General features: G+C 36.3%; 1 protein-coding gene and 1 long non-coding RNA gene across 2 annotated transcripts; one reads left to right on the top strand and one right to left on the bottom strand.

Moving 5' to 3' along the window:
• Nucleotides 1–4,882: 4,882 nt before the first annotated feature.
• LOC120283394 lies at nt 4,883–9,745 on the bottom strand. Its single transcript, XR_005543264.1, has 3 exons — nt 8,436–9,745; nt 7,656–7,820; nt 4,883–5,494 (listed from the first exon to the last, which is right to left on the bottom strand). It is a non-coding gene; the product is annotated as an uncharacterized LOC120283394 (long non-coding RNA).
• A 10,613-nt stretch (nt 9,746–20,358) lies between these two features.
• Nucleotides 20,359–23,291, top strand: LOC120249528 (receptor-like protein kinase HERK 1). The gene has a single exon (XM_039258068.1). The coding sequence runs from the start codon at nt 20,571–20,573 to the stop codon at nt 23,148–23,150; it is 2,580 nt and encodes an 859-aa protein (XP_039114002.1). The 5' UTR covers nt 20,359–20,570; the 3' UTR covers nt 23,151–23,291.
• The last annotated feature ends 654 nt before the right edge of the window (nt 23,292–23,945 follow it).

Genomic DNA, 23,945 nt, shown 5'->3' with positions numbered 1-23,945 from the left:
TGTGTGGATGACTGTATTAGCTCTACACTGATTCAGTTACTCTTCACCCTCTACCAAGAGGTTCAGTATGATTTAGGAACCCTCTCGGTTCAAATAGGATTGCATACGTAGACAACCTTTTGTCCTGCACTTTAAAAAACCCTAAAGGGATGTTATGCCCGGACATTGTTTCTTCCCCTGATTTTCCTCTTGTTTTATTTCATACTTCTTGCTTCTACTTTCTTTTGTTCACACACAACACTTGATTAATTAGGGTAATTTTCAGAACTAGGGTTACTACTAGTATTCACAATTTTCCCTGTGGAATGACATCTTGCTTTCACGCACACTTTATTAAATGACTGGCACGTACACTTGCATCCCTATTATAGAACCCTATAAATTCCTAACGAGGACTACCCCAAGTAAACCCACATCCTCATTTTTTCTTCTTCCCTCATTCTTTTTCTCCTCCTACTTTATAATTCAATTTTTAACCAAACTTCATTCTTTTTCTTCTCCATTTGATGACTAACACTCTTTCATTCTTGTTTTTATCTTTGCCAAACCCTTATTTTCAAACTCAACATCCTTATATTTCTCCATCATTACTTATAGCTTTGGAAAAAAATAAGCTATGCTATAATGGCCAAAGTAGTCATAGTTTGGCAGCTCTAGGCTTACTTGATCCTTACCTTGCTCTATATACCTAGTGGTGTGTTAAGGGACTCACACACACACACACACACACACACACACACACACACACACACATTTTTCTTAATGGTTAAGATTTTTGCTTGCCTAAGGATATAATATTTTAGGTATGCAAGTTATAGAATGAGATTTTTAATAACACAATAGAATCGGTAAAAAGTTTAATATTTCGGTATTTAATGATAAGACCCTTGAGAAGGTAGACATTGGTGTTCAAATCATTTTTGGCAAGTAACAACTAAGTAATCCGTCTAAAATTTAAGTATTTTGAAATTATTGAATTTATGGCAAATTTTATGGATGGTTTAATCAATAATTTCAATTACTCAACTTCTTAATATCTTCTTAATTATTTGGTAAAATAACTATTTCTTATCAATTTGTTTATTTATCGACTATCTAATCATGTCATTCTTTTGGCACTTATATTCCATTCCTACCTATATCCAAGTTCATTTATTTTTCTATTTTAATTATTTATTTTTTAAACAAATGTTTATTTTCCTCTAAAATGGGATCATAAAATTCTGTATTTTTTCACGTATGGATATTTGAGAAAATTTGTAAATATTTCTATAGATTAGCTTTGAGATTTATTTTAACATTATTGTCTCCATATGAGCTAATTCTTTGATATTCAATCTTGAGTCAGTGAGAATAAATAAATAACCTCTAATATTTAGTCTCGGGTCATCGAGGGTAAATAAATGACCTCTACTACTCATCTTAGTCATTGAGGATAAATAAATAATATATGATATTTTGGCTCTGGTCACCAAGGATAAATAAATGATCACTGGTATCCATAGTAGATTTGGAGACATATATTCTTACTTGGCAATTTATTTTTCTTTAGATTGGATTTTTGAAATATGCTATGCTACTAGTTATAATATTTTTTTAACGGTTATACTTCGTAACTATAACTTGATGGATTATTTTACTATGTATTTTGTTTTAGTACTAACAAATCTTGGTTTTTGTTTTGATTATGCTGAGTATTTGAAATTGAGATTTATAAATTTTGCTGATCCTAAATTTTTTTCAATGGATTACTTATTGGGATAGTAAACTCATAAAATATTTTTAAATCTTTTTTTAGATCAAGAATAGTAGCCGATGTGTACTTAGCAGGCTATCAGTAAGTGTTGTCTAACTTTGTTGTAGTATTTGAGTTGTTGTATTTGTTTGTTTAGGACTTGTATCTTTGTAATTTTAATTTTTCTATATCCTTGGACTATGTTGTACTCTTTGAAGTATTTAAATTATGTAACTTTATTAGTTTGTTTCATATTTTCTTCTCTAAATCAGGTTCTAAGGCCTTGTAGGCCTACTAGGTTCATAATGTGTTGGTCTGTGGCCATTTTCAGCTTGGCTGGGTCCAGGGCATGACACATGGTACTTGTGCCTCACTATCCGATCGCTGACCATTTCTTTGAGCTTCATGTTGCATGTACTGGTGAAGGAGTTTGGTTCTCAAAAGTTACCACTAATTGCATGCTCCTTGAAGGACCTCAATATTGACTTATCCTATCCCTTATTAATCCTTGTCAATGACCTCCTTCCTACCAATGTTCCACAATATCTCTTACTCATGATCCAGGCAATTAATTTAAAACCATCATACACATATCCCTTTGGGCTTGGTAACTAAGGTGCTTAATATATATATATATATATATGTTTAATGAATCCAAGTTACAGAGTTCACTTGTGGGAGATTTGTGGTTTGCTTGGGCTACATTCAGTAATGTTTAATGTCTTTGGAATAATGAACTTATTTAGAGTAGTCGGAGAGATGGTAGGAAGCTTATAAAAGCTAATGATTGAGACAATCTGGTGCAATGAAATCAATCCACCACCCCCAAACCTAGTAGAACACCCTGTATTATATGCCATTCCCAACCTCCACCTTTAATGGTCCACACTTGATGTCCATCTTGACTAAATGAGAGGGGGTACAAGAAAGGGATTGCATAACATGCTCCAATTCCAAGGTTATGGTCTGTATTATTGCAATACGGGATAGAGTTATTAATTTAGAACATGCAAAAACACTAGAGTCCCATCTTATTTGTCCTTCTAATGTAAGAGCATTATTGCATGAACTGATTCTTGTCTATGAAGGCTACTTTGGTAACTGCTAGTGGTCAAACTAGAATTCATTGGTGGGATGGGCTAAGACGAAAAAAAAAAAAAAAATCATTCACCAAAGCAATTGTCTCAATTGTAAAATAATATGATTATATATTTTTTTTTATTAAAACAAATGTAATTTGAATATATGTACTAGAAAAAACATAAAATGACTATCTATGCACATGAGAACTAGAACTAATGCCAGAACCAGTGTTGGACGTGCGAGGCATGCAACAAACAAGAGGTAGCTACATTCAACAAGTTTGAAATTGTTGAAAATGTTGTATAATTGCTTTGTTGTCAATAGTTATAAAAACCTCCTGTTTGATATAGATAATCAGGCTATCGTTCATCCAAATATCTCCCATTTTGTTGCGCTAGTTAGTTTTCACAACATTCATCGCCTAAAACACCCTCTCAACATTTGCTGTTATAACTAGCATAATCAATGTCAACTCAATAATGCGAAAAATGAGTAGAAAAATAGCATGTTTAATGAGTATAAAAATAGTATGTTTACTAGTCTCAACCATCTTTCTAGCAAATTTTTCAAGCCCCCAACATTTGCAAAATTTTCATAACACCCAAATTGTAAATAAAAGTGACAAGTTGATCCTCAAGCATCATGCATTTAATTACTGAGAAGTCTCTGGGATAAAGCTCTGCAAGACGAAATAGTTTGTGGGAAACGATTTTGCATTTCTTATGCAATCAAGTTAATACCCTGACATTGCAACCATGATAAAATCACAAATATTAGCAGAATTATTAATTTAATAGTATTTATAAAAAAACATAATAAATATAGAAAATAATAATCTCATAGAAAATTTTGATGCGATAATGGTAAAAATGAGCGATGGCTTGGCCTTCCTACCTAGAACAACTATGGATTCTCATATTTCTTCCACGGTAAGTACTAGGATTAAGTTTCCTTCACAACAGTCCTCCAAAAAATTCCTCCAATTTTATCTCCCTAGGAATACTAGGAATCTTATATCACCATTGGAATAAGATTATTAAGAATTTGATTCCCAAGTCTTATTGACGAGAATATGTGCAATTTTTGTTTGGTTGAAAAGACAATAATGTTGTTGGAATGTATCATTGCCTATTTGGTAAGCTAAAAATCTTTCATTACTAATTGTCTTTTTATTAAAATACATTTATATAGTAAGTGAAAACTATATAAAGTTTATAATACCTTGATGTAAAATTGAAATTGTTTAATAATAAACATTTGTGATTATTAAAGAAATTTTTTTTAATTTTAATATAGGTAAATTTTATTAATACCAATTAACTCAAGCATACTTATTTGAAATAAATATAAACCTTTTCCTCTAACTTTATATTTAAAAACAAAATAATCTCAAATTATTTTTATCTTTGTCTGAATATTTAGATGAGTATATTTTCATATAAAAGATATGTTTGATTTCAAAACAAGCTACTAAAGTATTATCGAAGTAATTAAAGACATTCTCTTACGACTGCACCTTTGAAAACTGTAATTAATTTTTTAGAATGTTTATATTTTTGAGATTTTATTAAATTTGAAGGGTATAACCAGAAAAAATTCACATTCGGCCTAGATGTGAGATTACCACCCACTAAGTTGGTAATTACATTCCTAGTAATATTGACTAAGTTATTATATGATCCACTTTCTAGAGGTAATCTAATATTATCCTCAACCAAACGACTCCTAAAGTGTTGATGTAGAGCTCGCATAGCTTTAATCAAACACATATCTCAAATAATATTCTAATTATTTTATTGTAAAATAAGTGACAACTCATTTGTTATTTACAACAACCAACTTATTAAGTACATCACAAACACAAATGGATTATTCCTTATTTTTGAAGTCAAACTTACCACTATACCTCTTTTATTAGTAGAAGCACCATCATCATGCATATTTTGGAGTATCTCTAACACTAAAGTTAACATAGAGATTAGTTGGAGAATGGTAGTGTAATGCAATCCCCAATGAGTATCTCTTGGACTTGTTAAGCTGCTAGAACTCTTGATTTTTTTTTTCCTTTTGCCACTATCTTTACCCGCTCCAATTGCTCATCAAATTCGCTATCATGGTGATGATGTTGAAGTTGGCCTCTCTTTCTGCACAACACTACATCCACATTAACAATCATAATAATATATTGAAACAAAAATCCCTCACAATCCGATTGTCTTTAGCAATAATAATAATCACTAATTGGAGTTGGTAAGAAAAACAATGGACATAGCTTGCATATAGATTTTCTCTTAGAATAAGTGCCTTCAAACCATAGAATTCACCCCTCATATTTAAGGCCCCATCATATCCTTGTGCCCTCAGCCTTGAAAGAGATAACTCGTGTTTGCCAAATAGGCAATTAATGGCATTCTTCAATGAAATAAAAGGCCGAGGTGACCCTATCATATATGGCAAAACAACTCTCATTTGTTGCTTCACTAAGACATCCCAGTAGATCATCAATCATAAGGAAAAAATAGTTATCCCCAATATCATCAACAAGAGCACGTGCCATCTCCGTTGCACAAGCATTTGCCAACTCTTTCTAAATTTCTTGATTAGAGCTCGTGGTGCTTTAGATGAATTTGACGACTTTTTACTCCATGCTTGTTTAATTTAAAATTTATCCAAGTCCTACAAAATATGCAATCCCAAATTCTTGAATAAATATTCAATTTTTTTTTTAAATTTTATCAATAAAAAGGCTAAAAATATCAATAATTTCATAAACAAAACTTAAATTCATCAACACTAAAATTTTGATACAATAAAATATCCACAATCCGAGTACAAATGTCATGCCTCTAGCCCATCAACTGACAAACATCTACATACCTATAAGGCCAAAACCAAGTAGGCATGTAAGGCCTCAAAACATGTCTCAGAGTAGATTATAAATTATGACAAAATCATAAATTTCAGAAGAAAAAGTAGAATAATTTTTGGAATACAAAGAACTCAAAATAATAAAGGTTGAAATGCAATGGTTCAAAGGGAAAGTTTAAGGTTATGAGAAAAGTAGAACATTATTAACTCAATAAACTAGTAAACGTTGTCACTCATTGACCGTCGTTAAGCTATCCGTTGATCAACCCAACTCTTAATCTAAAAGGGATGAAAATAAATTTATGAGCTTGACAGACCAGGAGGCATCTACTAAAACCATTTGGGATCGTACAAAACTACAATAGTTTAGAATCAAATACAAATCATACATTGGGGGTGTAACATTTATCAAAAATATAATTCCTAAAATTAGAGTGATTCAATAGATTACAATTTATTAGACAATCAAAATTATATGTCTCCCAATATACTATGGCTAAAACAAAATATTAAAGATCATTTGTTTAAATTCTGTAACCTAAATCAAAATTATAGAGGTCATTTGTTTACCCTTGGTGATCCAAGCCAGAATATCGAAGGCTGTTATTCTTTCACCGACAGAATGGTGTCAAACTAGTTTCTTACTAGAGTTTCATGTCAACATGGTCAATGTTTAAACCCCAATGACAGAGTTATTGGATTGTTTATTTGGAGACTACAAACAATTATATCAAAATAGCTAGGTGTTAAAAGCACCTATTTAAGAAATAATATGTTTCAAAAATTGTTATATTTCAAAATATGAACAAGAAATTCCCAAGTAGGAATATAAAAATATTTTGCATGATCCTATTTATTAGTATGAAATTAATCTAATTATTTTCAAAATAATTAATAGAGTTAACAATTCAAAAATTAACAAGTATAAACAACTAATTCAATAAGAGAGTAATAAAAATTTAATGAGTAATTAAATGAATAAATAGACAATATGTAAGTTGTTGAAATAAATAAATAAATAACATAATCAACAAATAAATTCGGAAATGTAACATAAAATCTAAACATTATATGCATATATATATATATATATATAGGTCTTATATTTTACAAATAAATTCTAAAGATAAAACAAAAATGGTTTGCAAACTAATACAAGTTTCCAATTGAAAAGGCAGGTGTTACATATCAAAAGTTTCCAATTGAAAACACAATGCTAGTCCACTCAAACTACAAGGCTAAACACAGCTATGGTTGGCATCTAGCTATTAACAACAATGATTAACCATAATCAATAGTAAAGATCATGGATTAAGCAACCAAAATAGCATATTATAGATTTGAACCACATATTCAAGCATTTAAACAACTAGATTCAAGTACTATACAAGGTTTAAAGTCAAGTTTGAATAATAGGCCATAAAATCATGAATTTCACTATACATATCAGATTTTTAGGGTGACTAATATGATGACACTGAGACACATTAAACCATCTAACAAGGGCAACAATAAGATCATCAACATCTTCAGGTTATGTTACCAAATAATATAAACCTTTTTCTGTATTTTAGACAAAACTTAATCTGAAAATACATACTAAGGCTAGCAAGTAAAATTTATCACAAACAAATATACCTAAACAATACTGAACTTCACAATATAATTTAAGTATATAACAAAATGGATGTTATATTATTAATCATGGGCATGGGGTGTGGAATCCCCACCCCAATTTCCTCCCTCACGATAACGGCAACAAGGAATCAAAGTAACTAACCCTTATATAAGCAATACATTGGGTTAAAAAAAAAAAGAAAAAAGAAAGTAAAATCAAAGTAACTAACCCTAATATTATTTTATAATTACTAGTAATTGATTTTTAATTACTGTGTTTATGTAGTTCTTTATGCAATGCATGGATGCTAATGAATTTAGAACTGATAAATATCAAACTCATAAGTCATACCTCAAATTTTTTTGTTTTTATGTTTTTTAAATTATGAGGGTAGGGCAAGGAGTATGGGCTTTCCCTCCCTGATTGCCCAATTGGGATAGGGACGAGGACCCCAGCCTGGGATGATGGAATAAGTGTGGAGGGACTCCCTCGTCCATGGTCATTCCTACATATTATCTGAAGCACAATATTAAACCAAAACCTTAAAGGATAGACGCAAGGCACAATAAACCCAAATATTACAAGAGACAAGAAATGAAAAATCTAGTTAAAAACTATCTCATGCACCCAAATCACTAAGAGAACTCATCACAATTCAACTCTGTTTTTAAACCAATACAAAGGACATGAATGAAAGTTTGAGAATCAATTTTTACTACTAATAATAGGGTCTCCTGGAACACATCAAGACAAAAATCTTTATGTGACACAAAACTCAAGGCAAACACATGCTTATCACATCCATCCCGAGTTGTTGAGAATAAAATTGCAAGACTGAACATACTAATGAGAAACATCTCATAGAGCATGAAATCCAATTAGTTAGCTTGCTAGTCAACATAACATAATAACTAAAAGAAAAGGCATCCGCTGATGAGATGACCACAAATTAGAAAAATAATAAACAAAGTTATGAACTAAATCAAAGCAAAATGAAATTAAACAATTAGATATACAACGAAATAATGCATAATTCTCAAAAATAATGCCGTAGAGCTACTCCCTTATGAACAAACACTAAATCAAAGAGAAAGCAAAAGTGACATTAGCCATAGTCCCCACATCACTGACCTTATTTTGGAAAGACGAGGAAGCAGAAGTACTCTTTTATTTCCTTAGGGTTGAGTAAGAGAGGCTATAGAGGATTTTTGGACCGATAGAAATAAGATTTTGGAATAGAGAATAGATCCTTAACGGATCTACCTGTAACTTTATTAATTCTAAATCCTTTACCTTGTTCTCTCCATCGTCAATGTCTCCATTAACAAAATAATCCACAAAAAAGGAAAACATTCCCTAGACAATCCAAGCCATCCCTATGGTGTAATCCTTTCCATCCACGTGTAGCTTTATCATCTCCAGAAATCATCACATGTAGTGAATCACGGTGTGAAGGGCATGTGTTCGATGAGGTTATGCAACCACATGCCCTACTGAGGAGCAATGCTAGGTCCTAAGTAATGTTCTCATCCATAACGATGCTAAACAACTATCCAAGGTCCAAAGCTGCTATTAGATTCTTACATCAACTCCAACTTGGTTTGCAATGGTACAACAGAGGCCGGAATTAAAGGAACTTCAACTTATTCACAAACCAAATCCATTTACATGGCTTGTAAACTTTGGTGCTTGACAGATGCGAAACCATCACAATTCACCTCTCCACCTTTTGGATTGTAGGTTATTTGATCTTAGTTAGCTACCATATTGCTGACAATTATAGTAAGAAATTGGGAGGATTTTGTAAAGTATTGCAACCATAACTTTTTTTTCCTCATCTCCAATATAACACCCTCCCTTGAAAGGCTTAGCCAAATCAAGCCCTACACAAATCTTGGCTAATTAAGTCCCAGAGGCGTTTAAAGTATAACCATCAATCTTTAAAATCTTTTAAATTGAGCTTCAGTAGTTTCTAGAGTTTCCAACTCCAAGGACCTATATAGGTAAATGGTGAAATTGGATTGAAATGGCTGCTAGATTTAACTTTTCAAAAAGTTGCTGGAAATGTTCCTTCTAAGGAGTGAGTTTAAGAATTAGTCCCCCTATGGTCCAAGGCCCTTCCCATAACACTTTATAAAAAATTTCCAATGAATGACATTTGATAAAACAAAATCCATTTGTCATATTGGTAATCGAGAAGGTGTTGAACCCTTTCTATAAATCAACCAAGGCAAGTTTGATTTGATCTGGGGCATCATCACCTTTCTAAGAAATTTACCAAAAAAAGTATACTACAAACACTCATAGGCTTTAGACTGAAATTCTCTATGCATACAAACAAAGTCTTTAGTAGATTTCTTCAACCTCTCCATAGACTCCTTTTGGTTTAGAATGGAGTGCTACACTAGTTTCTTATTTGAAACACCACTACAACTTTAGCCCGTGACTTACCAACAGAGAAAGCAAGCTTTGAGCCACCAAAGCCTTATCTAGGCTTAGGGATAACTTATTTCTCCACCTCTACTCATCATATAAAGTGGCAGTGGAGGCGAGAAGATAAGATAGTAGAGCTTCTAGGCCAACTCCAACAAAAAAATGAGCTTTCAACTCCAAGAGAGAGATGAGAAGTGTAGCTTGAGTTTTGTTAGTAGTGGTTGTCCACTGGGAACTAGAGACTTCAAGCTTTTAGGCCTTTGCGCTTACCAAGTTATTATGATTGGACCGATATTGGAAAATAATGGTTTGGCACTTAGAGGAATTCCAAACACTAAGGTTAATTTAAAAACAGGTATTAGTAGGAATGAGTGCTTTAATCCACATGTTGGGCTTAATAATTTCAGTAGCCATACAAAAAGATCTAAAAATCCAAGAATAATTGGAAGGGACAGCTTGATTACAAATTTTCCAAGAATCATATTTGAGCTTTAGAAGATCAACACAAATAACTTCTTTGGAATTAAGAAAATTGATTCTTTTTTTTTGGCCATAAGAGCTAAGATATCTTCAAGTTCTTAATGCCCAAACCCCTCTCAGTCCTATCAAGTGTAGCAATACTTCAACTAATTAGATGCATGCCACTCTTATTCCCACTCTTAGACTAAAGCCGAGGATAGGATCTACAATGGAATATGTAAACAAATAGTAGAGAGAATGGATAACATAAGGTCTATTAATTGAAGCCACTCTCATAGTACTAGAAAAAATGACATTAACAATTCTAGACATCATGTGCTTAAAAAGATTTAGAGAGTCTCCTTGGAGCAATAAAAGCGCCCAATTAAGGAAAGGGGAAATTGTCAATGTTTAAGTTCAAAACAAAGTTGATAGTTTTAGAGTTTTTTTTTTTTAACTAACTAGGAAAATAATGGTAGATTTTACATTTTTGGGATTTTAACCTATCATATGAGAATAGATTGAGAAACAAAGATAGTAATTGCAAGCGAATTTTCTTGTGGTAAAGGTGCAAGAATCAAATCATCCACATACATTAAATAGTTAAAATTGTAGGGGAGTCGGATAGCTAGGAACCATATTCATTCTTAAAGCATGGTTAAGGATGGTAAATAGCCTTTGAGAGACCAAAATGAAAAGTTAAGGTAAGAAGAAATATAGGCCTTAACCCATAATATCCAAACAAAGGGAAGTTGATCTTAGTAAAGGTGGCAATTATGGCAATCCGGGAAGTTGATATTAGTAAAGGTGGCAATTATGGCAATCCAATATATATTGTCATAAGCCTTTTGCATACCAACTTTTAGTAACATCTAAGGGGAGATCTATTCAATAGTATGAGCCACTTCCTAGATAGTATTGATATTATCCAAGGATTTTTGACCTAATATAAAATCAAATTGCTTTCTACAAATTAGGCTAGGTATGATATTCCTAAATTTTTCACACAATATTTTAGAATTGATTTTATAACATACATTGTACATGGAAATTAGTTGATAATTAATCAAAAACCACCTTAAGTTTATCCTTTTATGGATCAAAGCCATATATGTATATCCCAAGAAATTTAGGAGAGTCTATGTTCAAAAGAAATATGTGATGGCTTGGAGGAGTATTTGCCTCCAATTTCACTCTAGAAGAAGTGATAAAACTCAGCATTTAAACCATCAAGACAAGATCTCTTTCCTGATGGGAAAGAACAAAGAGTTTGATACACTTCCACCTTCATAATAGGTCTAATAATTAAATTCTCCCTATCACTAAGGAAGATAATACCTAAGTTTAAAGAGAGACAATAAGTTCTATAGCAAAGGAAAATTGAGCAGGAGTAGACCATTTACTAGAGTAAGAATTCAAACATCTTAAAATCCTTCTTGTCAGTATAAGTAGTCCCATTTGAGTCAAGGATATGTGATATGCAATTCTTAAGTCTATGGATGTGGCCACAATTGTGGGGAAGATACCAAAATTAAGATCCCTACTTGTAAAGGGAAAACTATTCAACTTCAAGGAAGCAAAATAAATAAAATAAAATAAAATCTTTATCTAAATTTTCTTATTGGGACACACATACTAGTTAAAGAAAGAGATTATTAAGAGGAAGGAATAGAGGAGGGCGACTGGCGGAGATGACCGATTCTCTCCACGTCGATATTCTTGGCACCGGGGACCATAACGGAAGGCGGGGAGGTGGACTAGGAAGATTGTCATCTGGTTCTCGCCACCATAGCTCATTTTTCTAGGCACGTCCTTCGCTCAAGCAACTAGTGCTCCCAAAGATCATTTGTTGTTGGAAATTGCTCGGAGAAAGGGGGTGCTGAGTCTCAAGTTGGTTGGGAAGTTGCAAAATCTTGACATCTTCGGCACAGTCCAAACAAAGAAGATGAGGTTTCAGGTCCGTCCCCACCTCAAGGCTTCCTACCAGTGGCTGGATGTAATCATTATCTTCGGACGACACATAAAACCTCAGAATACCGGCATCTCCTATCCTGCAAACATTGCGGAGGAGTTGGGCATATGGCTACGACTTGCAGAGTTGAGCTTCCTTCATCCCCTTGATGCAAATGAGCATGACGAAAAGCACGAGAAAACCAGCTATGTGATGAGAAGCCTAGGGAGGACTCCACAATTGTATTCAGAGAGTCTTCGTCTCGACCTCGCTAGCAATGAACCCATCTTTCCATCTCTCTAATCCAGGAAACCTCCAAACTCCGGAAAGATATGGCCAAGATAATTGTGCACAATGTTATCTCCGGACAAACCAATGAAGACATCCTCCATCAAGCTCTGTCGGGGGCCCTCAACACTCCATGAGTTGAAGCAGTCTATGAATTCAGAGGAAACTCCTTTCTCACCACACTATACAATGAAGAAGAAGCAATCAAGGTGAACAAGATTAGCGAACTGAGCCTTCCATCTTGCTTGGGGCCGTGTGTTTTCACCATTATCCCTTGGTCAGCAAATGTTGGCTCTGTGGGATCGGGATCGGGATCAGGATGAGGACAAATCCTCCTCATTTGGAACCTTCCTCTGCATGCATGGCCATGGTCGATATTAGTTGAGCTGTTGAAACTGATTGGCGAGCTGGTTGCAATTCCCCAGCCAAGCAAGCCGCATAAGACCTTCCTCTTAGTTCTAGTCCGATGCCGACCCCGGGTGATACTACCTCATGAGCTAGTTCTGAGTTTCGGAATGCAAAAATTCATTGTCCTTATTATGGATAATCACTTTCCTTTCCCTTCCTTTCTACTTGATCTTGAGAAGTTTGTGATCCAGTCGGAGAAGCCAATCGAAGAGCCACTTAACAAATCTGAGAGCTTAACCAATCGATCAACCTAGGATCAATACCACGAGGTCAAAGGGAAGGCGGTGATGAGTTCTCCTTCCAATGATGTAGTCACAACGTTACCTGCTTAAATCCCAAAGACGAAGAAACATTCCGATGATCGTCGGACCCTAGAATGGAGACCGTGAGCCAGGTTACCGTCGGTGCGATCTATGAGTGCTCCTCTTGGGCCCCCAATAGTTCATCTGCATTAGTTCGGCGGATAAGCATAGCTCCTGGGACCTTGAAGAGTTTAACTCCCACTACCCGGCCGATGAGTGCTGCTCCCGCTATTCCTGAAGTCCGACCATTGGTCCATTCACTCCATTGTTGTTAAACCTGTCGGCCACTCTTAGGACCGTTAGTCCATTGTTGTTAAACCAGTCACATGGAGGCGCGTAGTCTTCTACCACACCTTATGAACCGACTAGTGTCCCAAACAAGGACAATGTTGTCACACAAGCAGTGGTCGAGGTTTCTAGTGCACAGGGAGACATGAGCGCAATTGAAAACAGGGGGACAAATGAGATACTGCCAGGTGGTCTAGTGAGTGTTCTCCCCTTGTTACCGTGCACTAAGAAAAGTAACCCATTAATCACTGAAGATAGTACTTTATTAGATCAAACATTACTTGTTGATCCACTTCACATAGAGGGGCCAATCATTTTGGGCCCTTCCAATTTGGGTGGGCCCAAGGAGACTACTTTAGATGGTCCAAGGAAGCTGCTTTTGTTGGCCCGGTAGGCACTGAAAATTCATTTCAGCCATCCCATAGTGGATCTTTAGAAGAAGCTAGCCCGGAGCCCATTGCAAAAAATGCTCAGCTAGGGACTCAAAACGATCCTGATAACTATATGGAGTTTGATTCTTTTTGTAACCCAGTGCAACCTCCATCGCATCTCATCCTTCCTTCTAACTTCAACTGGGTTTTCCTCAAAGGAATTTGGACCCTTGTCCCAGCTAAATTTGCCAAGGATTTCTCTTATGATCCTTTGATTAAAGAGGAGAATTTTCATGGGGAAAACCCAAAATTTTGGGAGGAAGAAAATCAGACCGATGTCTCATTGCCGAATACTGGTACCCTAGGGATTGAGGGTTCAGGGCTCGAGGAAGACAGCCAAGATATCCATAGAATAGAATATTTTGAGTCTAACTTTGAGGAAAAGGTAAGACGATTGCTTCTTTTTGGTCAAATGGAAGAATCCACTCTGGGCACCAGAAAGATCGAATGGAAGAAAAAACCATCTTTAAGATGGAACGAGGAAGTAGGATTCATTCCACAGCCACCCAGATCAGTTAAAAAGAAGGGGGCGTCTTCCACGACACCCGAAGGTACTTCTTCCAACCTCTTTCTCATAAATGACTAGACTGATATATAATTGCTTAATTGTTGTAAAGCATGTGGAATTACCTTTGATTCATTGCATCACAAAAACAATTGTTTTGCTCATATTCGCATGCTTGAATCTACTCGTTCAACTCTAATTGAAATGGAAGCAAGAACCTCCAGGCTGGGTTCCTCTTAAGAATCTAATTAGTTTGCCCATGAATATTATTAATTGGAATGTCAGAGGACTAGGACTGCCTTCTAAATGCTTCCTAGTTAAGGATTTTTTACATTTACACCATGTGGACATCTGTTGTATTTAAGAATCAAAACTTAATTTGGTTGACCCCACCATATGGCGCTAATTTGGTGGATCCTACCTTGACCTCTTTGCCTTTAACCCTGCTTTAGGGTTGGTGGGTGGTATGATCATTGGCTGAAACAATAGCTTATTCGAGGGGGGCCCTATTCACCAAGGCACTTTTTGCCTTTCGGTAGAATTCTGGAATATATCTAATAATGTCTATTGGGTTTGTACCTCTGTTTATGGTCATAATATTCGCAACTTAAAGATTAACTTTTGGAACGAGCTTAGGACTTGTCGGCCAAATCTGGGTGTTCCCTGGGTGATTTACAGAGATTTTAACTCTATTTTCTCACCCTTGGATAAACCTAGTGGTATTGCTAATCAGGAGGACATTAGAATGGCCCAAAGTTTCTGTAGTGACTTGCAGTTATGGAACCATCGTCTTTCGGCAAACGGTTTACTTGGACTAACGGGCAAGTGAACCTGATTTGGGTTAAGCTTGACCATTTTCTAGTCAACTCTGATTGGAGCGCCCTTTACCCTTGCGTCATTCAAAATTGTCTCTCCCACCTGGGCTTGGACCATGTCCCAATTAGACTTGAATTTGGTGACCACTCTCCCACTACACGGTTGTTTCGTTTTGAACAAACATTGTGTTCGGTTGATCATTTTCCTGAACTAATCAGTGACTGGTGGAGCCTCTCTCCTTTCCAAGGATGTGGAGCTTTTATTCTTGCTAAAAAGATCGCTAGAATCAGAACGCAACTCAAACCCTGGGCAAAATTCGACTTTGGTTCAATAAAATTTAAAAAACTGGCGCTCCTCCATGATCTTGAACTTCTTGATTCAATTAAAGAAACTCGACCACTGACTGATGAAGAGATCAACAAGGACTTAGATTTAAGAATTGAGCTGTGGCAAATCCTCAACCATGAGGAAGTTTACTAGAAACAGAGAGTGAGGACTTCTTGGCTCAAAGAAGGCAATAAAAATACTTCTTTTTTCCATTCAGTCACTAATGGTCGGCGAAATAGAAATTTTATACCATGGGTGCTCCATGAGAACAATAGGGTGACTGATAGAAGAAGGATTGGAGACACCTTTACTGCCTTCTACAATTACCTCTGTGGTTCAACTCAAGCTTCCGTGCATATGTGAACTGGGATAACCTTCTTGGTTCCAAATTGCACCATGATTTATCATCGATGGATGGCCCATTCACGCATGAGGACAGTCGAAAGGCGGTCTTTGACATGAAAGCGGATAAAGCACCTGGCCCTGAAGGTCTCCTGATCTTTTTTTACCAGAAATATTGGGATGTTGTCAAGAATGATATCTTTAAACTTTGTGATGATTTCTACTGGGAGAGGGCAAACCTTGAAAGAATCAATTGTGCTGACATTGCCCTTATCCCAAAAAGCCATGCTCCTGAAGACCCTTCCCAATACCGACCTATTAGCTTAATTAACTCTTAAGATTGTGTCCAAGATCCTTGCTAATAGACTCAGTCTCAAAATCGACTCTTTATTAGATGCGAGCCAATCAGCCTTCATCAAAGGCCAATGCATTGTTGACAACATTATCACTGCACAAGAGACCTTCTTCTATATGCAAAAGCATCATCTCCCGGGTCTAATCCTAAAGGTAGACTTTGCTAAAGCCTTCTACACTGTTGATTGGTGCTTCATCCTTGAGTTGTTAAAAGCTAGGGGTTTTAGTGATAAATGGATTGGTTGAATCAATGCCATTCTCACTTCCTTTAAGGCCAAATTTCTCATTAATGGTAATCAGAGTGGATATATCAGCTACAGAAGAGGTCTCAAGCAAGGAGACCCTCTCTCTGTCCTCTCTGCTTTGTCCTCACGGTGGATGTCCTGAGCACTATGTTTAACAATGCACTTAGGTCTGGTATTTTTCATGGAGTATCCCTGGGTGATCCTAGAGTGAAAATGTGCCAACTTCAATTTGTTGATGACTTGCTAATCTTAACAACAGGAGGGGGGAAGATCTCAAAATCATTAAACTAATTCTCTACACTTTTGAGCTCATGTATGGTCTAAAAGTTAATTCAAACAAAACTTGCTTATTCTCTTCCCAAAGAAACCTTATACCGTATTCCTTCCTTTCGAAGAACATCCATTGTGGTTCTGGCTCCCTCCCCTTACTTATTTGGGAATTCCTATTTTGGGGGGCAGACCAAGATGGTAGGATTGGGACATTCTTTTAAACAAAATTTGTTCACGGCTAGCTACTTGGAAATCCAAGCTACTCTCGCTGGGGGGTAGACTCACTGTTGTTAACTCTGTTCTGACTGCGATCCCCACCTATTGGATGTCAATCTATAAGCTCCCTTTATGGGTTTCTAAGTGCATTAATAAACTTTGGAGGAATTTCCTATGGTCATGCGCAGATACTCGAAATAGCAAAATCTGTTTGGTAAGCTGGCATAGACTATGTAGACCTCCGCGAGCAAGGTGGTTGGGTAATCTTAAACCTGCAAGCATTTAGCAGTGCATTACTAGGAAAGTGATTGTGGAAAATTATGTTTGGTAAATGCTGGTGTGGTGAGGACATCATTCGCGTAAATTACTTCAAGAGAAACCCCACTTGGAATTAATTCCACAAGCAAAGCGGTCGACGGTCTTTCTTCTGGAATGGCATCCTTCACACTCTGCCGGCGTTTAGGAAAAATTTATGTTCTATAGTCCGAAATGGGGACACTACTCTTTTTTGGTTGGATAATTGGATTGAAGGCCATGCTCCAATTGATATTTGGCCCCAGCTTTTTCACTTAACTCAATTCAAAGAAGAAACCATCAAAGCCTTATCCAGTAGGACCCCTAAAGCTCCTTTGGATGATTTTCCGGCTTCGAGTGAGTTATTCAACACAATCTCATTGCAACCCCAATCTACGCCTAATGAAAGACGTTGGAAACTAACTGGAAATCGTAGATTCACAGTTAAATCCTTCTACTCTTTCTTAATGATGTGGGTTTGCTCTGTTGATAAACACCTATCATCTTGAAAGGTTTTTGCCTGAAAAAGATTAGACTGTTCTGCTGGCTAGCTTGGGATAACAAGATCTTGACACTGGAGAACTTAGCATTATGACGATGTAATTGGTTGCATTCTTCCACTTGTGTGATGTATCATGCAGATATTGAGTCAGTGGATCATCTTCTCCTTAGCTATCCTATGGCCTCACATATCTGGAATTATTTTGGGCAACTCCTTGAGGTCCTCCATACCCCCTGGTCCTTCTTGGACCTTTGGAGGGAGTGGAGAAAAAAATTTGAAAAATCCATTATCCCTTTCTGAGACTTTCTTGTGAAATTAATTTTGTGGAACCTGTCGTTAGAGAGAAATGCACGCATTTTTACTTCTATTTGCCTTCCAACCGCATCCATCATTACGAAGATTAAGCATATGTTACTTTTGTGGTTACATGAAGTTCCTGATGCTAAAAAGGTAAAACTTTAAGAGACTATGCTCAAGATCAAGCGTGTCTAGAGTTCCTCACTTCCAGGGACGTGGCGCCGGTGTTGGATGCTCTGTCCGTGTGATCTCCTCCTCTTGGCGTGGATTAGTATTTGTATTTCTTTGTTCCACTAAAGGCCCTCCTTCCTTTTGGGGTCTTTATCTCTTGTTTTTTTGTTATTGTTTTGTTGTTCCCCTACTGCTAATGGACTTTGAGCTTCGGCTCCTATTTCTGTATCTGTTTTAGTTGCTTAATGCATGTAGTTTATCCACTTTTTTTTTAAAAAAAAAAACATAATAGTTAAAGATCATCTATTACAACTTATGATGTAGACTATCAAATGAATAGTAAAACATAACATATAAAAACGGCTCTAACACAACACTTAAAGCCCCAATCTAATATGAGTGAGGATAACGTATTCAGAAACATAGCAAGTAACAAACAAAAGCAAGATATGCAATATTTTGAAGATAGAATGATACTTAGAAAATTAACTTTAAAACATGGTTTATCAAATTTTCTTTTAACTACAGTAGACATCACCAACACATTGCAATCTAGTCATTTTATTTATTTGTTTTTGTTGTTTTTTTGTCAGTTTGTAATTCATCTCTGATGACTGTCTTTTCTCTTCTTTGATGTTGTTTTCGTGTTTGGGGAGTATTATTTTAAAAAAATTAAGTGATTTATCCATTTTTTTAAAAAAAAATTGTAAAACTAAAATAAACATTGACATAAAATAGATAAACAATAAAAAAAACCCAAACACATAGTCTTAAGAGAAAATTGTTTATATCATCCCTCTAACTTTCTCACTTGATCAAAAAATCCTTGGACTATTTCGTATCCTCAAAAAGCCCTTCTTCTTTTTTTTACACCCTCTAACAACTTACTTTTCAGTACTTTTATCGAAAATGCCCTTCAGCGATTTCAAACGGAAACACAAAATACTAAACAATAAACTAAGATATTACATATCAAAAACAAATATTAAACAGAAATGTTACATATTAAATGAAAATTTATGTAGCTGCACATAAACACACAATGTTAAATAAAAAAATACACTTAATAAACTGGAAGCACATTTCTTAAGCGGGGCAAAATTGGATTTTTAAATAAAATAAACTGACGCAAAAATTGAGAAATAAGTAAACTGAAAAAGGAGTGACTGCAGGAAAAATTGAAATATCAGAGGAATTACAGTAGAAGTTTGAAACTATCCACGAATTTTTAGGTAATTTTTCCTAGTCAAAAAGACTAAAAATAGTTTTTTTTAAATATTTATTAGGAAACTTAATTTTGCTATATAACAACACCGAGGAAAGGTATTTCGGGCCTTGTTTTACCTAACTGTATCCAATCTATATAGAATCCCAGTCCCAATTATTGAGCTTAAAATTCTCCGCTAGATATTGCAGGTGCGGTTCCTCCACCCAGAAATGTCCAACCATTTTCTTAAAAAAAATATATTAATAGCATAGAAAAAATAACTAACAAAACAAAACAACAGGCAAGACTAGACTTGGACTCCAAGGCATATTAAATAGACAACGAGATAAAACCAAAAACACAAGACTTGGGACCATGACAAATCTATTCTCCGAATTTATTTGTTTATATTCTTAAATTGACTCGGTCTTGAAGAAATGTATAACAAAAATTCACCATGTATTAATTAAATAAAAAATAATATTAAAAAAAAATTGAAAGACTTGTTCTTTAACCAATAATCATAATTTTATTGTATAAAAATTGTGAAAATACAAGTTTGTATATATATATATTTAAAGAAATAAATAAATCACAAATATTATTGAAATACAAGTTTATGATCTCAAATTCTATTAAATTTGTTTTTATATAGTTATCAACATCATATTTTAGTTTATTTATTCAAAATTTCGTTCTTAATAATATTATCTAGATCAATTTTTAAAATTCTAGTTTGTCTTCTCAAAGTGAAATAGAAATCTTATTATTTTTTTTGTTTTAATTTACTTGTTTACTATATGGACTCGCATATGATGTATCTCATGACTAGGGTACTAGCCCATCAATTGCCACACTGACTAAGAGGGACAAAAATAAATAAATTAATCTAAATTAAAATCAAAACAAATTATATACATAAATATTTTATAAGAATTAAAAGGAGACAAAATGGTGACCAATGGCTTGAAAATCACATAGAAAGTTAGAAACTAGATGAGAAAGAAGACTTTTGAGCCCCCGCTAGCACGCCATTGAGTCAATGGAGTTTTGGTCCCATAAAAAAATGATCAACTTATCTCCACCACTCGCTCCACTGGCTTCTTTGCCTTTCTTTGCCTTTCTTTGCCTTCACACAGTATCCACCTCTCTTACCACCAATGGACTCACAACTCCTCTTCTTCCTCCTTTCCCTCTGCCTCTCCCTCTCCTCTGTCTACAACGCTTCAGCCTACAACCCAACCACTGCTTACTTTCTCAACTGCGGCTCCTCAACCAACATCACCTTCTCTGATGAAAGTAGAACCTTCACTACAGACTCACCATTCCTGATCTCATCCTCAACCTCCAATACTGTATCAGTCACAGACCCAATTAACCAATCCAATTCTCTCTACAACACTGCCAGGCTCTTCACCCAAACCTCTTCCTATAACTTCCCCATCAAGACCACAGGTACCTATGTTCTCCGTCTCCATTTCTTCCCTTTCATTACAAAAAGTTACAACCTAATTAACTCCTCCAACTTCAATGTCTCTTCTCCCCAAACCCAAACATTCCTCCTCGGCTCTTTCTCACCATCCAAGTCCAACACAAGCACCATCAAAGAGTACTACCTCTGGCTCGACACTGACGGTCTCATCCTCACCTTTACTCCCAACTCTCCATCTCTAGCTTTTATCAGCGCCATCGAGCTTTTCACCGCACCTCTTTCACTCATCAACGACACCGAGCCAACAACAGTTTCCACAACCGGACAAAACTTCAACATCGGCGACCTCAGTCGTCAGTCGTTAGAGACCCTCTACCGTGTTAACGTCGGCGGCCCACTTATAACTCCGACCAACGACACTCTCTGGAGAACCTGGATTCCCGACGATCAGTTCCTCTACTCCATTTCCTCCTCATCTAAAGAGGATTCCACTAGTACTGACAATATAAAGTACGGGCTTGACACTCGTGAGGTCGCGCCTCCGTTCGTCTACAGCACTGTTCGAGAGATGAACATCTCGAGCATTACCCGGGTTGCCAATTCCAACTTCAACTTCAACCTGACATGGACCTTCAAAGTGCCGGCTGGGTACAAGTACTTCATTCGCATGCACTTCTGCGACATCGTCTCCAACCAGCCTCTTGACTTGATCTTCGATGTCTATATTGGTGACGCCTCTGCGTACCCAAACTTGCAGCTTGGCTCACTCACTCACCTAAGCCTGGATGCTGCCTACTACTTGGACTTCATCACCGATGAAGACATTGTCGAAAATTCTGGTTTACTGAACGTGAGTGTTGGCCGGTCCAGTAAGAGCACTCCGGACACTGCAAATGCTATCATGAATGGGTTGGAGATCATGAAGATCAACAACTCTGTTGGTAGCCTAAATGGTAGCTATAACTCCTTTGCTTCAAACTCTGTGAAGAGATCCACCCATGTTGGTATCACTGTTATCATAGTTTCAGTTGTTGCTGCTGCATTGGTTATCATCATCATAGCAATCACCGTCATCATCTTGACACGCAAGAAAAGCAAACCGGCGCCGGCGCCATCGCCATTGACACCAAAAGCAAACACCACAGCGCCAGTCTCTTGGTCACCTTACCGTAACGACAGCATAGACAAGTCCAGCAGCGGAGCAACGCCGAGAATGAAGGTGGAGCTCGAGCTCTACATCTCTTTATCAGACATCAAGCTCGCAACCAATAACTTTGATGAGGCACTCCTCATTGGCCATGGTGGCTTTGGAAATGTGTACAAAGGTGTTCTCCGTGATGGCACTGAGGTTGCAGTGAAACGAGCCATGCGTGGGTCAAGACAAGGTTACCCTGAGTTCCAGAACGAGATTAGTCTTCTTTCAAGGATTCGGCACCGCCACCTTGTGTCCTTAGTTGGTTACTGTGATGAAATGGGGGAGATGATCCTTGTCTATGAATTCATGGAGAAGGGGACATTAAAAAGCTACTTATATGGTTCACCAGTCTTGCCATTCTTGACATGGAAACAGAGGTTGCAGATATGCATTGGAGCTGGCAGAGGTCTTCACTACCTCCACACTGCTCACTCTCAAGTCATCATCCATAGGGATGTGAAGTCAACTAACATACTTCTAGGAGAGGATTTCTTGGCCAAAGTCTCAGACTTTGGGTTGTCCAAGTTGGGGCCATCTTTGGGAGAGACTCATGTGAGCACTGGAGTGAAGGGGAGTTTTGGGTACCTTGATCCAGAGTACTTCAAGATGCAAAAGCTTACTACCAAATCAGATGTTTACTCTTTTGGTGTTGTTCTTTTTGAGGTTCTCTGTGCAAGGCCTGTGATTGATCCTATGCTTGGTAGGGACGAGCTCAACCTTGCAGAGTGGGCTCTGCTTTGCCAAAGAAAAGGACAGCTTGAGAAAATCATAGACCAGAGAATTGCCGGGCAGATTAATCCCAAGTCATTAAAGAAGTTTGGGGAGACTGCTGAGAGGTGTTTGGCTGAGTATGGTGTTGATAGGCCAACCATTGGAGATGTTTTGTGGAACTTGGAGTATGCTTTGCAGCTCCAAGAAACAGAGTTGAGGAGGGAGCCACATGAGGATAGTGGGACTGTGGATCCTCCAATCCACTCTGTAGATTTAGCGAGGAGAGTGCCATCCATTAGTGCCACCATTGATGAAGATGATTTGATTGGGATGAGTAGTACGCAGCTGGATGCTAATCCTAGCAAGGTGTTCTCACAGTTGATTAATGGTGAAGGCAGATGAACTACCTGATCACCATCATGGTGATGAGTTTTTATTGTATAATAATAATAATGATAATTACTAGGGGTGTATTTTCTTTTGGGCGGTGCTAAAGATTGAAGTTCAATGCCGGATGAAATATGGCAAATAACCGAGGGGAGATTTTCTGGGCTAGTGGATTGTTTTCCTTTTTCTTTTTCTTTTTTGTTTCTTGTTTGATTGTGTGTATCAATACAGACCTTTCAAGTAAATTTGCAAGAAGTGAAATGTAAGATATTTGAGAGGCAACGATGGTATATATATATATATAGACAATAGAGTTGAAAGGATATTTTGGTTTTTTATTCAGTGCATTTCCAAGTGAGCATGCCAAAAGAATAGTATGTGTCGGCAAGATTCTGCTTATAAAGTATGCTGCGTATAATAATAAAAAAAGAAAAATAAGGGAGAGGGGATACATCCATCTATATCTCAATGTGACATTTCATGAAAAATGAGGATACATCAAAATGAGGATACATCCATCTCTATCTCACACCATGTGACATATCATTTCAAATGAGGATACTCCTGTTTATCCACTGAATCCAACTCCACAATTATTCAGATATTTTAGAAATAATTATATTTATATTTATGTAGGCATGATTATATTTAATATTTTAGGCATTATTGTATGGCTCTTTTTACTTATCCTTCTTTCTTCTATAATTTAGGTCTAAGCTTTGATGAATATTCATCTTTAGAATCTAGAGTAAAAACTCTGCCCTTATTTTTTTTTTTCTCGGCCGTGATCTTACGTTAATTTAATTTTTT

Source organism: Dioscorea cayenensis, chromosome 19 (genome assembly GCF_009730915.1).
Source record: "Dioscorea cayenensis subsp. rotundata cultivar TDr96_F1 chromosome 19, TDr96_F1_v2_PseudoChromosome.rev07_lg8_w22 25.fasta, whole genome shotgun sequence".
In the NCBI taxonomy this organism is placed as follows: domain Eukaryota; kingdom Viridiplantae; phylum Streptophyta; class Magnoliopsida; order Dioscoreales; family Dioscoreaceae; genus Dioscorea; species Dioscorea cayenensis.
Note: the sequence above shows the minus strand (reverse complement) of the source record. Positions and strands in the feature narration are given on the sequence as shown.